Source organism: Uloborus diversus, chromosome 10 (assembly GCF_026930045.1).
Source record: "Uloborus diversus isolate 005 chromosome 10, Udiv.v.3.1, whole genome shotgun sequence".
NCBI lineage: Eukaryota > Metazoa > Arthropoda > Arachnida > Araneae > Uloboridae > Uloborus > Uloborus diversus.
This window is the reverse complement of record NC_072740.1, coordinates 109549964-109564739: the sequence shown is the minus strand read 5'-3', so window position 1 is coordinate 109564739 and position 14776 is coordinate 109549964. Positions and strand designations below refer to the sequence as shown.

Genomic DNA, 14776 nt, shown 5'->3' with positions numbered 1-14776 from the left:
AGTGAGAGTCATCGATGTATGATCCAGGTTTAACAAAATATATCTTACCATTTTTATTTGTGTACTTTCTTGCAGCTGTTGAACTGTAAATATATCACCAGTATTATACTGAAGTAGAACAGCCATTTGAAATGTAGAAGCCTAAAAGAAAGTTTTTTTTTTAACCTCTAATAAATAGGTAAAACAATTTATAATTAAGTAAAAATAACAAAAAATGCATACAGTGAACATATTTATAGTATATGTGCACAATGCATTCAGTTTTAGAGTTATTTTCTAAAAATCACTTTTCCATAAACCTTAAACACGGATTATAGCAATTTTTGATAATAAATTCAACTTGTTTTACATAAACTATCATTGAGTCGAAAATTTAATTAACAACTTATGTTTTATTTCTATTAAGTCAATGTGTAGTAGAATGGATTTATTAGCTGAGCAATAACCTTTTCTTAAAAGCAACCAAAACAAACACTTGAAATATGATGTAGAACATACCTAGACGAAAACTACCATAATACTAAGTTTTCCTATAAAATGTAACAAATAACAAGAAAATACTGCTGATTGCTAGTTTACTCTTCAATTTTAAATGGATTTGTAAAAAAAAAACAATGCATGTTTTTTGCTTTTAGAATGGAATGTAGTCTCTTTCACATTATAGCTATATAGCTCACAGTGCAAAGTATTCACACTTAATATTTATAACCCTGCTGTAAAAATATAAAAATAAATAATGCTAAAACAATATAAGTAAAATTAACATATTCGCAAAGAGCATTTCCATTTTATCATTTATCACCTAAGGTGTTATACTTCATTTGAAAATGCTATCTGACCACTAACTGGACAAGAAAACAAGCAATTTAAAAATGAGCTTCTTTGAGAAAACTGTAGACAGTCAAAAAAAATCAATAATTAACTTTTTTTTAAAAAAAATTCTGCATATTTTTATATTTTAAAGGAAATACACATACATAAATATAACCTAAGGGTTTATATTTTATTTTACAACAGCATGTGTGGCATAAATTGGTAAATTTAGCTAACTTCCTGAAAAATCATTTTTAAAAATGTAATTACAAAATTTTAAAAACGTGGAATTTCTCTTTAAATCAAATTTCTTTCAGCATTCTTAAAGAGGGGAACAAAATAATCAAGTTAACTATGTATTTATAATAAATAATTCATTCACATAATAATATTCTCAGAAGTTTTTTTTTAATATCATCTCATGAGTAAATATACTAAGAAAATAAAGTAGGTTATACACTGAAGTTTTTTGCTATTATTTATTTCTTTAACATGAAACTCAAAAGTAAATATTAAATGGCAATATGACGCAAAATTACCTGTAATGAATAACGATTTTTAAAACAATTAGTTACAAGTTCTCCTTTCGACATATTATACAGCCAATGTAGTTTTCGTCCGCTATGTTGACTACTGTAAAACGTAGTAAACCTCTGCACACTGCGTTCGAGCTGTTAAAAAAAAACCAAAATCTTTTAAAAACAATCAAACACATATAAGAAAAATAGGTGGACCCAGCTTTTTGGGTAGCAAGGAAAATCACTGAAAGTTAGAAAATACCGATAAAGTATGGCATAGCAGTGGCTAAGTAAGAATCTCAAAAAAAGTCAAGATTATGACACATTGAATATAAGTAGCAGTTGCGACTGCTGTGATTCCACGGGAACACTTTTGAATGTAATGGACATGGTTACAAAATCATGCTCATTCTTACAAATAATGAATGAATGGATAAATTGGAAAAGTCCTAACTAACACTTCTAAACAAATAAAGCAATTTATGAACAGAAACATAAAAAAAAGTTTTACTGTAGATATTACTAGAAGATTTGTACAAAAGAAATAAAACTTAAACAAGTGAATTAGACAAGCATAAAAGAGGTAAAATCCAAATAATAAACCACTGTGAAATATATATCTGCATAAGAGATTAAAAAATTTTATGCACACTAAAACTGTACTAAGAAAGAAATGAATGCTCTAGCCTTAAATCCCAAACAAAATTAAACTGGTAACAAAAGACAAAACATTTTGTCTTTCAAAAATCTTTCCAGAAAGTACTGCATTTGCTCTTCTAAGCAAATTAACATGTATTGTAACAGAAGGAAACACTTGGGATAGAAATTAGCTAACTGGGACAATTTCCATTCAAAAATTAAAGTTCTAATCAGAAATTCATTGCACAAATTTATTGTCACTATCTTTCTCCTTATCTTTGAAAAGTATGCATATTAGTGTAAATTATTTCACTATCCGTTACAACATACATTGAAAAAATATGAGTAACTAAAGCAAAGAAATTATAGCTTTTCATGTGCTAGTCCTAAACTCTATTGTTTTATATCTACTCTCGCTAATAGGTCTTCAAAATAGTGACACTAAACTAGTTTTCTATTTTTTTTTCTAACATTAACCTATGTTTACTCTTCCATCACACTGTGCAACACTGCTTTTGTTTCTAAGGTCATGAGAAGGAAATGCAGAAATCTGAACAGAACTTACATATATATATATATATTTTTTTTTCCCAAACTTAAGGGATCAGAAGAGAACATTAAATTTCAAATGAATAGTATATTTCAACCAAAATTCTACAGATGACAAAAAAGGGCTCCTGCTCAATTTGGGAAATGAAATTCTCTTATGTTTCCTGGCTTTCGAGAAGAAATTACATGAAATTCTAGATCTGATTCTTGAGTTATTGGCTTTCATGTGATTGTAAAAATTTCAAAATCCATTGACACAAAAAGGCAAAAAGAAACTATTAAGTCTTTTATTATCAGAACTTTTAATATTCTTTCTAAATTGCTTCTTTTTCCTGATACAGTAAGTCTTAAGGTAAGTAGTCATGAATACAAATGTCCTTTCTGGTGTTTTCACAATTTTCCAAGTTTATGATTAAATTATTGATTTTCTCAGTTTTTCTATCACTTTTTCTGATAAAAAACAAACTCCCTGATAATTCCAGGTTTTTCAGCTTCTTCCTTACTAGTGGAAACCCAAACAAGGATCCTACAAATGTGTAACTTTCAGAATGTATGTCTTATCTCTTACATAAAAAAGCCTCAAAATATAATCTGTTGTCACATGCTCATTGTAAGTTCTTTGGTAGTGATGTTAAAAAGTGTGTACATCTAGATAAAAGTGCTCTCCTTGCTCCTTGGAATAAGCACACATGTTCTTTTTCAAAGTTTTCAAGGAAGGCATCACGAAAGCATAATGAGACATCCTGCCACCCAGTTATCAGTCTTCTTTAACTCAGTCACAACTAATTCAGCATAGTCCTCAATTCTATAACTTCCAATGAACATCTACTTTATCAAAACGAATCCAAACTTCCTTCCTCTTCGCTCTGAGAAGCATGGAAATGTGTGTGTCTTGATGCTCAATAACTTTCTTATTCAAAGAAAAGAGCAGCTTTAACTTTAATTTCTGAAACTTTTGGGAACACATGTTTTAGATGCTCTAATGTTGTAGATTCTAGGTTCAACATAGCCACAAATTGCTTCACCCCAAGTCTCAATTTTATAAAACTGTCATTACTATTTTTGGAAGGTATACAAGTTATCCCACAGACAAAGAATGTAATTAAAACAACTTTTTGATGGCTATATTTCCATTAGGAAAGAAATATTAAGAAAAATATCAACAAACTATTGTTTTAAGAATGTAAAAGTTGACAGTATGTAAATACCACTATGACAGTTCAAAAAATGATGTTTCAGTTGTATAACTACCTCTTTCTACATACTTGTTGTTCAATTAAACAGAAAACAATACTATTAAACCAGAAACAGAAAAACAAAAAGTTTCTTAAATTACTTACACAGTCTAATTCATTAGAAGGAGAAAAAAAAAAATTTCTAAACCCTTCATGAGTTTTAAAAGAATTTTTGAGTGAAATCACATTTTTCTATGCATTTTAAATGTAAAATAGTTATTAAATTTTTTTTTAACTTTCATTATTAATGGTTATTGATTTGAACACTTAAAAGCATTTTCTAAGTGTAGAAATAAAAACATTTTAGAAATATGAAGTTGAATTTTTCATACTAGTCGATACGAAATTGAATGTTTCATACTTGTCAATAGCAAAAGTTAAAATACTGAGAGAATCACTTGCCTATGAAGTCATGATGAGAATCACTAGGTGCTGTATTATATCGTTTACAAGCCTCATAAAAAAACTACTCTGATAATTTTTGATTTTTTTTTTTTTTTTTTTGACACTTGATAAAATGAAATAACTATGCTGGTCACACTACTGCTTTCTCGCAAAAGAAGTGCCATGTGGTTTGTTTGTTTTATGGTGAGCTTTTGTTAACTATTTGGAGATATGGTAAATATTTAGTAAAAAGTAAATACAAATTTTCTACATCATTTACCAGCCAAAAACATTTGATTTGAATAAAAGGTAAACATAATTCAAAGTAGAATTTACTAATCTATATTACATGAAACAAAATTACCTCCTGAGGCAAAGCAAAAGTAAATGACTGTTGAAAAGGCCATGATCCAGAACTAAGGACTTGTATACTAAAATCCACTGTAAAACAACAATTGTTAAAACAAATGCACCACAAATATTAGTCACACTGATACAGTAAAGATTACCCATACCAACAAACTTCCTCAAGTGAAAACCAGGAAGATATATATTTCAAAAGTTTAGAAGTAATTTGCGCACAGTTTGAAAAAAGTATTTATGGATGAATAACACACTAACTCTGTTCAAAGTAAAAAGTTATATTGAATATCAACTACTACATATAGCTAGATACTAAATTTAAAAAAAAAAGAAACAAAAAAAAAATAGTTGTTTCACAATAGTATTTACAGTAGAACACTAATCTCATGCAAACTACGACTTTTTACACTGTTGGAAAAATTTGCTATTCAAATTGCAAAGATATTGTCTAATGAATGGAAAAGCTAAAAGTAAACATGAAACAAAAAGGGATAAAAAGCAACTCACAGCAGTTCATTTCATGTAAAACAATATGCTCATATTTCAAATGCAGCAAGGAGTTGAAATTTTTTAGCATAGTAGGCCAGTGCAGTTCAGGAAATCATTAAAAGGATAAACCAGAAACAGAAGATTTACTCAATGCACTAAAATTGCCAAGATACGTAATTTTTATGCTTAATGAGCAGAAGTTGGCGGTTAAAGATTGCTACAAAGAGAAGGTTTTATAGTTGTTTGGAATATTTTTATTCACTTCCATTTAATTTACGTTTTTTGCCACTAAAATGAAAGGTGAACTTTGGTTTTAAAATCCTGAAGGATGATGTGAAAATCAAGTATTCCTTGGTACACCCAAAATACTATCACACCTCTATTTTATGTGTGTATGAAAAACAGATAAACATGAGCCAATATACTACAAAAAGTTTAACTCATCCGGTGTTTGTATTCAAAATAGTTTATATATATATATATATATATATATATATATATATATATAATTCACATTTTTACGGATTTCACGAGAAATAAAAGATCAATTGCTCTAACTTTTTTCACATAAAAAATACACTCCAGCTGCTATTTTGCAACAAAAATCAAGTCTACTATTCATTTAGGGGTCGAGCAACAAATTAAAGATACAAAAAAGGCTTTTGATCATTTTTCATTATAAATAGCTAAGAATAAGCTATAAATTTCAGAAATACGTTAAAAACCTATCTAGAATTTATTTTTATATTTTCGTGAAGTATCTCTTATACCAACGGAGATATAAGCATTTCTTTCGAAAATGCAAATTTTTTTTTAAGGTTTTTGGCTTATATCAAGCAGAGTTTTCTGTCAAATGTTACTACACTTTCAGAATATTTGACAGCATTGTTAGAGAAAAATAACAATAAAATTTAAAGTTAAAATATTTAAAATTTAATGAAATATGAACATTTAAAGCAATTAATTTTTCACTGTGCATGTGCAAAAGATAGCAATTTATAACTTTCATAATCAGAAGCCCAGATATAACCTACAACTCATAAACAAATCCCACCTTGATATCTTTAAAATGTAAAAAGTTATCCGCGATCTAATGAGCCCAATTTTAATAATTCTTGGCCAGACTACAATTTGTGAGGCATCGTTCGCAAATAATACGTTCTTATCATGAATCTTTCTGCAACGATAACAGGAAAGTGTAGCCAGTTTGCGAACTACCCCTTGTCATTTATCCATTATATATATATATATATATATATATATATATATATATATATATATACAGTGAAACCCCTCCTAACGGACACCCCTCAAAGGCGGACACCTCTCTTATGCGGACAATTTTTAATTCCCCAGTTCCAATGCAAATAACATTATTAAACCCCTGTTCTGCGGACACCTCTCTACTGCGGACGAAAAAAATTGTCCCGATAGTGTCCGTATTAGAGGGATTTTACTGTATATATATATATATATATATATATATATATATATATATATGTAATACGAAAAATCCTTTGCTAGGCCCTTTCCGTATTAAGTTCTGTTCACTTAAATGTCAGCTCGTATGAGTCACAGACATTATTTATTACACACTTAAATGCTTCTCATACCATATATGGCTATGTTCTAGGCTCAGATGAGATTCCCCTTAAAGTACCTACCAGACACCTTTTTTCCCTCCAGACTTAAGCCAGCCTCTGTCTGCGGTGCAAAGTCCAATAATATTTCATTACTGCAATCTGCTCCTCCTATATAGGTCACCTGAGATCACATGATCAAGGGATAATTATCTGTAATCTTTTAATGATATTCCCTATATAAAAATCGTGGCACAACTAAACAAGTTGGTTAGTTAAGAAAAGTTCCTGCTGGTATATTCTATGTAAAAATAAAGAAGTTGTGAATGTAGCTCTGTCCTCTTCCTACGTGGTAGATAATCATGCCACAACACTGCAACTTGCGAAAATCAAGATACGTAATAAGAACCAAGCGGCGGTTCTTACATATATATATAGCTTATGAAAGATTTTAAGGTTTAAATAAAATGTTACGTTAGCACAAATAATTGAAGGGAGAACAAAAAATTAATAAATGGAACCAGCACTCATCAGCAGTAGAATCATGTTGGCTTAAATTAACTCCGATAAACATTTTTGAATGGGCGTGGAAGTCTTCATAAAAAAAAAAAGTATAAGAAGGGCTTCTACAAAAAGGTATTAATGTCTAAGCAGTAGAATGGCAGAACAGATAAAAATGAGAGTGTTACAGAAGCGGATGCAATCAAATTTCAAAAGCTACATCTAACGATTGCATCCATCGTCACTCTCCAGCATTTCCCCCTCCACTCCTATTTCACTCTTTTCAACAGCAAAAAGTTCCTTACTTCTTTCTACTCAAGAAAGAACGTATGCCTCAGCAAGAATCCTGATGGGGAGGTTGAGGCAGAAGGGAGTAGAAGGAATATTTGTGCAATCGCTTGAAAGTGCCTGTGAAATGGGCATAGCAAAACAATGAGCGTACAAGTCTTCAGCAAAATATAAGATACATACAAGAAGGGTTGAAAATAATAATCTACAAAAAGTTATAAAGGTTTAAGTGATAGGATGGCATATTAGACAAAAATGAGCCAGTGTTATGGAAACGGATGCAATCAGATTTCGAAATGCATAAATACTGACGCTTTCTACGTCATTCTCGAGCCTTTTTCCTTCCCCACTCCCGAAACGAAGTTCCTTTCTTCTTTTTACCTTAGAAAGAACACGTGAGACAGCAAAAATCCCTGACAGGAAGAACGTGATCGCGATTGATCGCTTGAAAAATGCTCGGCGGCTGGGAAATGAAAAAAATACAAAAAGCGAAAAATTGCGGATCTGCGGAAGATTTTCATCCCTGTGTATACGAGCATCAGGGCACCTTTAAAACAGTAGAACTTTGTTGAAAAGAGTTCCTTCCACTATCAAATTTGATATTAGTCATCCAAGTTACAAGGAACTATTGAGTCCAGGGAAAATTATGTTCAACTAACAAATTTCTAACATATTACACCCACTTGGACAACAAGAATAAACAGTGATGCGCTTCGTGTTCAACAATCATGTAGGAAAATCAACTTGTTGCGCATGTTAAGCCATTCCGTTGATAAAATTTTTTCTAAAGTTCATATAGTAAAATTGTGAACTTCTAGAACAACAATCGTTGAAGGATATGTTTTCTAAAAACATGTAATACGTTGCTATTGAACAGTAATAACTAAAATTAGTAAAATATGTATACAATATGTATACATATTTTACTGATATACTTACTAAATATTTATACAGTAAGGTCTTCTAATTCAAAATTATTGCAGAATTTTAATCTAATGAATAAATTAATTTCCTAACATTTGTTCCAAGTATCCATTTTTATCAACTTACGAAAACATTTATCGTGAAATCTCCTAACCTCACATTTTTCTTCCTGCACTGAAATTTAACATTTCATTTAATTTTGTCCACCTAATGCTATTAAGCCTAGTGCACAAATTAAATGGATCGAAATTGTACATTTTGAAAGGTAAGCACTTATTAACTCAGAGAGATTGACAAACTTAACAATGACAGTAAAGCATTTTACTTTTGTGAAGCTTTATAAATTTCCGAAAGTGGTGAGAGTTGGCAATACAGTCGGATCCCGACTTGGGCGAGGGATGCGTTCCAAGACTCCTCACGTAAGTCGAAATTTCGCGTTGTGGAAAAGTGTTGTGTATATGATTTTTTTATTAACATACCCAATCATTTCAGACATTTAAATACCTTTTAAACTGTTTTTGATCATTTTTTAACAATATGTTACCGTTTCTTACATTAAGTACTGAATTTTTCTCGCATTTTTCAACATAAAATACTGTTACAATGCACAAAATCAATGATCAATGGGAGAGAGAGAGACGTAAAAATAAAACAGTATGGTACCTACAGTATGTAGCAATAATAAAGCACTGCACTGTAAGAGTACTATACAGTAGGTACAATAAGTTACCTATATTATAACTTAAAAATTGAAGATGATTTATCCTGTGCAATCTGATTGTCATTCTAATATATTTTTAAATACAGTAGCTTCGCCTTTACTCTTACAACATTTACATCTATGGTAACAACCCTCTGGTATCCCCTGGACTGACGGATATCCTTCACTTGACTTTTAATTATACGTATGAAGGATTAACCCCCATACCTAATTGTCATGCTATCTTTGGCCCACTTTCTAGTTGTTCACAAGTGTAATAAGAATCTTTATCTTTTCTTAAATTGTCGCAAACTTTCGCTTTTTGTTTCCATCTTCCAACTTTAGATAAAACAGCGTGCCTAGGTGCCACAATATTTCATCACCTTTCATATTTAGAATAAATAAATGAAAAATGAGTGATGATATATACAAACTAACAATGCTATGTTTATAGTGCGGTATGTGAGAACTTGCGCAGTCAGTGATGCCGAAAGGAAGATAGTACATTTACGAATTAAAATTTAGAAGTTAATAACGAAGCCGAAACTTAGCATCATGATTCCTTTCCAAATATTTTAGTGTTGAGAGCAAAAATTAGCTTTAGCTCTAAAATTCGTTGTTCCTGAAAAACTTGCATTATAGGGAGATCGCGTTGTAGCAGGATCTCGACTGTACTTAAAAAATATTGTGGCTGTTATATAGATTGGGAAATAATACAATGATTTGGTAGATGTTGGAATGATAATTTTACTGAACGCTGATAATTCAACCATGCTTTGGCATTTAAGGAAACATGAATACATGTCCTGAGCATTGCATCTCCAGAAAAATAGCAAGAGTTGAAAAGAGAAATTCATCAACACTTACCATATTTTCTCAATCTTGTGCCATCATATTATCACTTATTTTGGTCTTTGCAGAATAGTTTTTTAATATACAAAAATTTTAAATCAGAGAAAGTTTTACAAAAGCATCTCAAGACCTTCTTTAAGGAAAGCTAAAATCATTCTCCAAAAACTGAATTGACAACACTTGTAGATGGGAATCTGTCATACAGAATAATTGATACTATATTCTTGATGAATAAAGTTATCTTTTTAAATTTTATTTGTATCAAGATTATCAATTGAAGAAGCATAAACTTGAGCAATCAACCAATAAGTAATAGTAAATGCTATTTAATTTTTATTTAAAATTCAAAGTAATTTGTATCATGGTATTAGTTAACAAAAATGCAAAAGAAAAGAATAGAACTAGAAAATAAGACATCTTGACAAAAAGAATAATGCATCTTTGGTTATGTGGAAGAAGCACAAGATACTTTTCACTCTTCAAAGCATAAACATGATTTGCATATATTAACTGCTGAGTGTTCAAAATATCATAAGAAAAGACAGCACATATATTACAAAGAAATTATTCTCTGTACAAACTTACAGTCCAGCAGTTCATAGGAGTTAAAAAGGTGTTTTCGAAATTGTTCATTCAGATCTTTGCTGACACCTATATCTTGGAACATACGTTGCAGCTTTGATGTATATTCAAAACCACAAGCTTGCTGTAATAGAAACACACAAAGAAATGATTATTCAAAAGAAGAGAAAGTTTTCAGGGATAGAAGTGACATTTGCCAACAAAAATATAGGAATTTTCTGAAAAAATATAGGAATTCGATGGAAAATATAGGAATTTTCTGCAAACAATATAGGAATTTTTCGAAATAATATAGGAATATTTTGAAAAAAAAAAGGATATACAGGAATTTCGATAACAAAGCTCGCCAGTATGACTTTTTTTTCAAAATGCAATACTACTATTCGATTAAAAACATGTAATTACACTACCTGACATAAGTGCAATACATACGCATAAATAAGTTTAAAAATACACACAAAATCAATTTTACAAACAGTAAAAGAGCGTAAAACTGTAATTTGTACTAAACATATTAAGGCATACTTCTATAAAAATAAAAAAAAAATAGACCAAACTTTTTGTAGATGAACACAAATCTTTCTTAAAATAGTTGTGTCACTAATCTAATTTTTAATGAAAGATTTTGCATGATCCGATACTGCGATGGGCAAGCTGTACAGTAGAATGAAATTCGTGAAGTTCTGTTCTAATTTATGTTATCACTTGACAATGCAGTAAAAGCCAAACTTAAAGTTTTATAAGTTGTTGAAACATGTGCTATGCTGAAATCAAAGTCACATGTCACAGTAATATCAGGGGTCAATCCAGGTTTCATTTTTTAAGTCCCCGTTATGCGAAAAAGCAAAATATTTTTTGTGAATTTTCTTTATTTTTGTGAAAAATAAATTATTGTGAATTTCCTTTTCTTTTCTAGAAAAAAGTGTTCAGGTAAAAATTTAAATGTATGCAAATTAAAAATTTAAATGTATACTGTGTTTTTTTTTCAGAAAAATCTCTGATATACTTTTTGACCATTCCCCCCCCCCCCGAAAATCCTAACTTTTCAGTACCAAATTCGATCATAGTTGAAATCCACGATTTCCCATGACTTTGAAGGACACCCAGTAAAATATATATTTGATTTAGAAATATTTGGTCATTAAAGCAAAATAATCCAGACCTAAAAAACTTGGTGGCCACCACTGTCCCAAAGTTTTAAAGTACAAAAAGTGAGGGGGGGGGGGGGTTAGTTTTTACTACTTTCATAAAAAAAATTAATAAATAGAACCTTGCACTTGTTTACAAAAACATGCATTTTGGAAAATTTAAGTTAAAATAGGTTTTTAAATTACTTCAAAATAAATAAATGAGAAGTCGTTAGGAAACTGCATTTTAGTAATCAAAACCGTTTCTTTAAGTTCATACCAAAGCCTCCAAATCAATGAGGATCGAATGCAATTGTGCAGATAAAATTTCACTTTTCTAGAAACTAATGCAGGGCTCCCAACACATTTTAGTTTTAGAAAAGGGTAAAAGAGGACTAATTTCAATCAAAAAGAGGACTAAAGAGGACCAGTTAGGATTAAAAAGAGGATCTTGAGAAGACCATTCATTTAAACACAAAGAAGCATCAAAAGGCAAATTAGCTGCCTGCTGCTAAATCCCTGAAAATAATTTGTTAATTAACCATAATACTGATTTTTAATGATACAATTCCTTTATCACCTTCTGCACAACTGATCTTTTTATCCATTGAATAATATTATTTACACAAACATTTGGATGGGAGGGGGGGGGGAGGCACTTAGCGCAGCACTTAAGGCAGCCTCCATAGAACTAAATGGGCGTAATGATACATTTTGAATTGAATCAGGGATGCTGGTAGTCTCACTGAAGGATAGATGAAGCTGTGCTTCATCTTTCTATAGTTTAAAATTATTTTTGTGTTTTTCTGTATTGTAATGCTTCTTTAATAGCATTTATATCCCTTCTACACCGATATGAATCCATCACACACCAAACAGATCTACTGTATTGAAAGTTTCCCTAAAAATGTCTGAAATTCTCAATCACAAAGAGAAGCAGATCACATGAGGCATAGTTTTGCAATTTTCATATTCAAAGTATATTTTCAAGAATCATAAAGCTTACATTAAAAAAAAATAATCCATGATTGCAGGGCCATGAGTGCTTTGAACTTTTATGGGGGGGGGAAACAAATTCCCCCCTTTAGCAGGCATCATGCCGCCTGCCTTGTCTAGTGGTCAGAGAAGTCTGACTGCGATAGGAAGGTCCGGGTTCGAATCCCGGCTCGGGCATGGACATACTTTCTCTCTCCTGTCCTTGTCCCCTATAAACGGGTCCTTATGGCATGTGTGTACTGTAGAAGTCGGACTTCACACCAAATTACTCTACAGTTGGAAAAGTGAAGCAGTGCACCTCAAATTGCCAGCCTACTTGGCACACGACAACAACAGCAGCAGGCATCATGACAATGAATTGAAATGATGTACAAATTCAACTTCATATAATTACATAATTCAACTTTGTTTCATATACAGACGCTACTTTAAAATGTTATGTGCTCAATTGTTTAAATTTAATACCCTTCCCTCTCCCACACAAAAAACAGTAATAACCGAAAATAAGCTAATGATAATCAAAATTATGTTTGGAAAACTAAATAAGCTTGAATTAAACAACACAAAAAATATTAATTTTTTAGTTATTTAAGTAAAAATTTAATCGAGTTAATCTGACGTAGCATGTCAAAATAACTTCTAATTGCCATAAATATAAAAATATTTATAAGATGCAAAACGATTGAAAGCTCAGAGAAGCAAATTTTCACGAACCAAGTTCAATGTTGGCATGCTTCCCATAAAATAAATTTATTTATTTTCTACTAAATTAAACCTAAAACATGCTAATCTAAGTTGGAATATGGGAAAATAACATTCGATTGGGCAAAATATTTTAATATTTACATGATTCAAAAAGATTGAAATTTCAAACATTAAAAGCAATTTTCCGCAATGTCCGAGTAAGTTCAATGTTACCATGGTTTCCAAAATAATTCCTACGTTAATTATTGAAATTAAATGAAAAATAAGCTAATCTAAAGTAGTATATGTCAAAATAACTTCCAATTGTCAAAAACATCTAAATGTTTACAAGATGCAAAAGGATTGAAATTATTTTCCGCGAAGTCCGAATAAGATCAATGTTGTTATTGTTTTCAAAATATTTCCTTCGTTAATTATTGAAATTAAACGAAAAATAAGCTAAACTAAGGTAGCATATGTCAAAATAACTTCCAATTGTGGAAAACATCAAAATATTTACAAGATGCAAAAGGATTGAAATTTCCAACGCGAAAAGCATTTTTCCGCGAAATTCGATTAAGTTCAATGTTACCATGGCTTCCAAAATAATTCCTTCGTTAATTATTGAAATTAAACGAAAAATAAGCTAATCTATAGTAGCATATGTCAAAATAACTTCCAATTGTCAAAAACATCAAAATGTTTACAAGGTGCAAAAGGATTGAAACTATTTTCCGCGAATTCCGAATAAGCTCAATGTTGTTATGATTTTCAAAATATTTCCTTCGTTAATTATTGAAATTAAACGAAAAATAAGCTAAACTAAGGTAGCATATGTCAAAATAACTTCCAATTGTGGAAAACATCAAAATATTTACAAGATGCAAAAGGATTGAAATTTCCAACGCGAGAAGCATTTTTCCGCGAAATCCGAGTAAGTTCAATGTTGGCATGGCTTCCAAAATAATTCCTTCATTAATTATTGAAATTAAACGAAAAATAAGCTAATCTATAAAAACATATGTCAAAATAACTTCCAATTGTCAAAACATCAAAATGTTCACAAGATGCAAAAGGATTGAAATTTCAAACGCGAGATGCAATTTTCCGCGAAGTCCGAATAAGCTCAATGTTATTGTTATGGTTTCCAAAATATTTCCTTGGTTAACTATTGAAATTAAACGAAAAATAAGCCAATCTATAGAAACATACGTCAAAATAACTTCAAATTGCCAAAAACATCAAAATGTTCACAAGATGCAAAAGGATTGAAATTTCAAACGCGAGATGCAATTTTCAGCGAAGTCCGAATAAGCTCAATGTTATTGTTATGGTTTCCAAAATATTTCCTTCGTTAATTATTAAAATCAAACGAAAAATAAGCTAACTAAAGTAGCATATACTAAAATAACTTTTAATTGTGGAAAACATCAACATATTTACAAGATGCAAAAGGATTGAAATTTCAAAAGCGAGAAGCATTTTTCCGCGTCGGAGCCGAGTAAGTTCAATGTTGCCATGGTTTCCAAAATATTTCCTTCATTAATTATTG

At 30.6% G+C, this 14776-nt stretch overlaps 1 protein-coding gene across 1 annotated transcript in view; it reads right to left on the bottom strand.

Annotated features, from left to right (window-relative positions):
• The window catches only part of LOC129231362 (cullin-1-like), a 77355-nt gene that overhangs the window by 24331 nt on the left and 38248 nt on the right, over window positions 1-14776 (bottom strand). Inside the window, exons 12-15 of the mRNA XM_054865658.1 lie at window positions 10421-10541; window positions 4503-4579; window positions 1353-1484; window positions 49-141 (exon numbers count right to left, since the gene is read on the bottom strand). Coding sequence (XP_054721633.1) covers window positions 49-141; window positions 1353-1484; window positions 4503-4579; window positions 10421-10541 — 423 coding nt within the window. The remainder of the gene's footprint in view (window positions 1-48; window positions 142-1352; window positions 1485-4502; window positions 4580-10420; window positions 10542-14776) is intronic.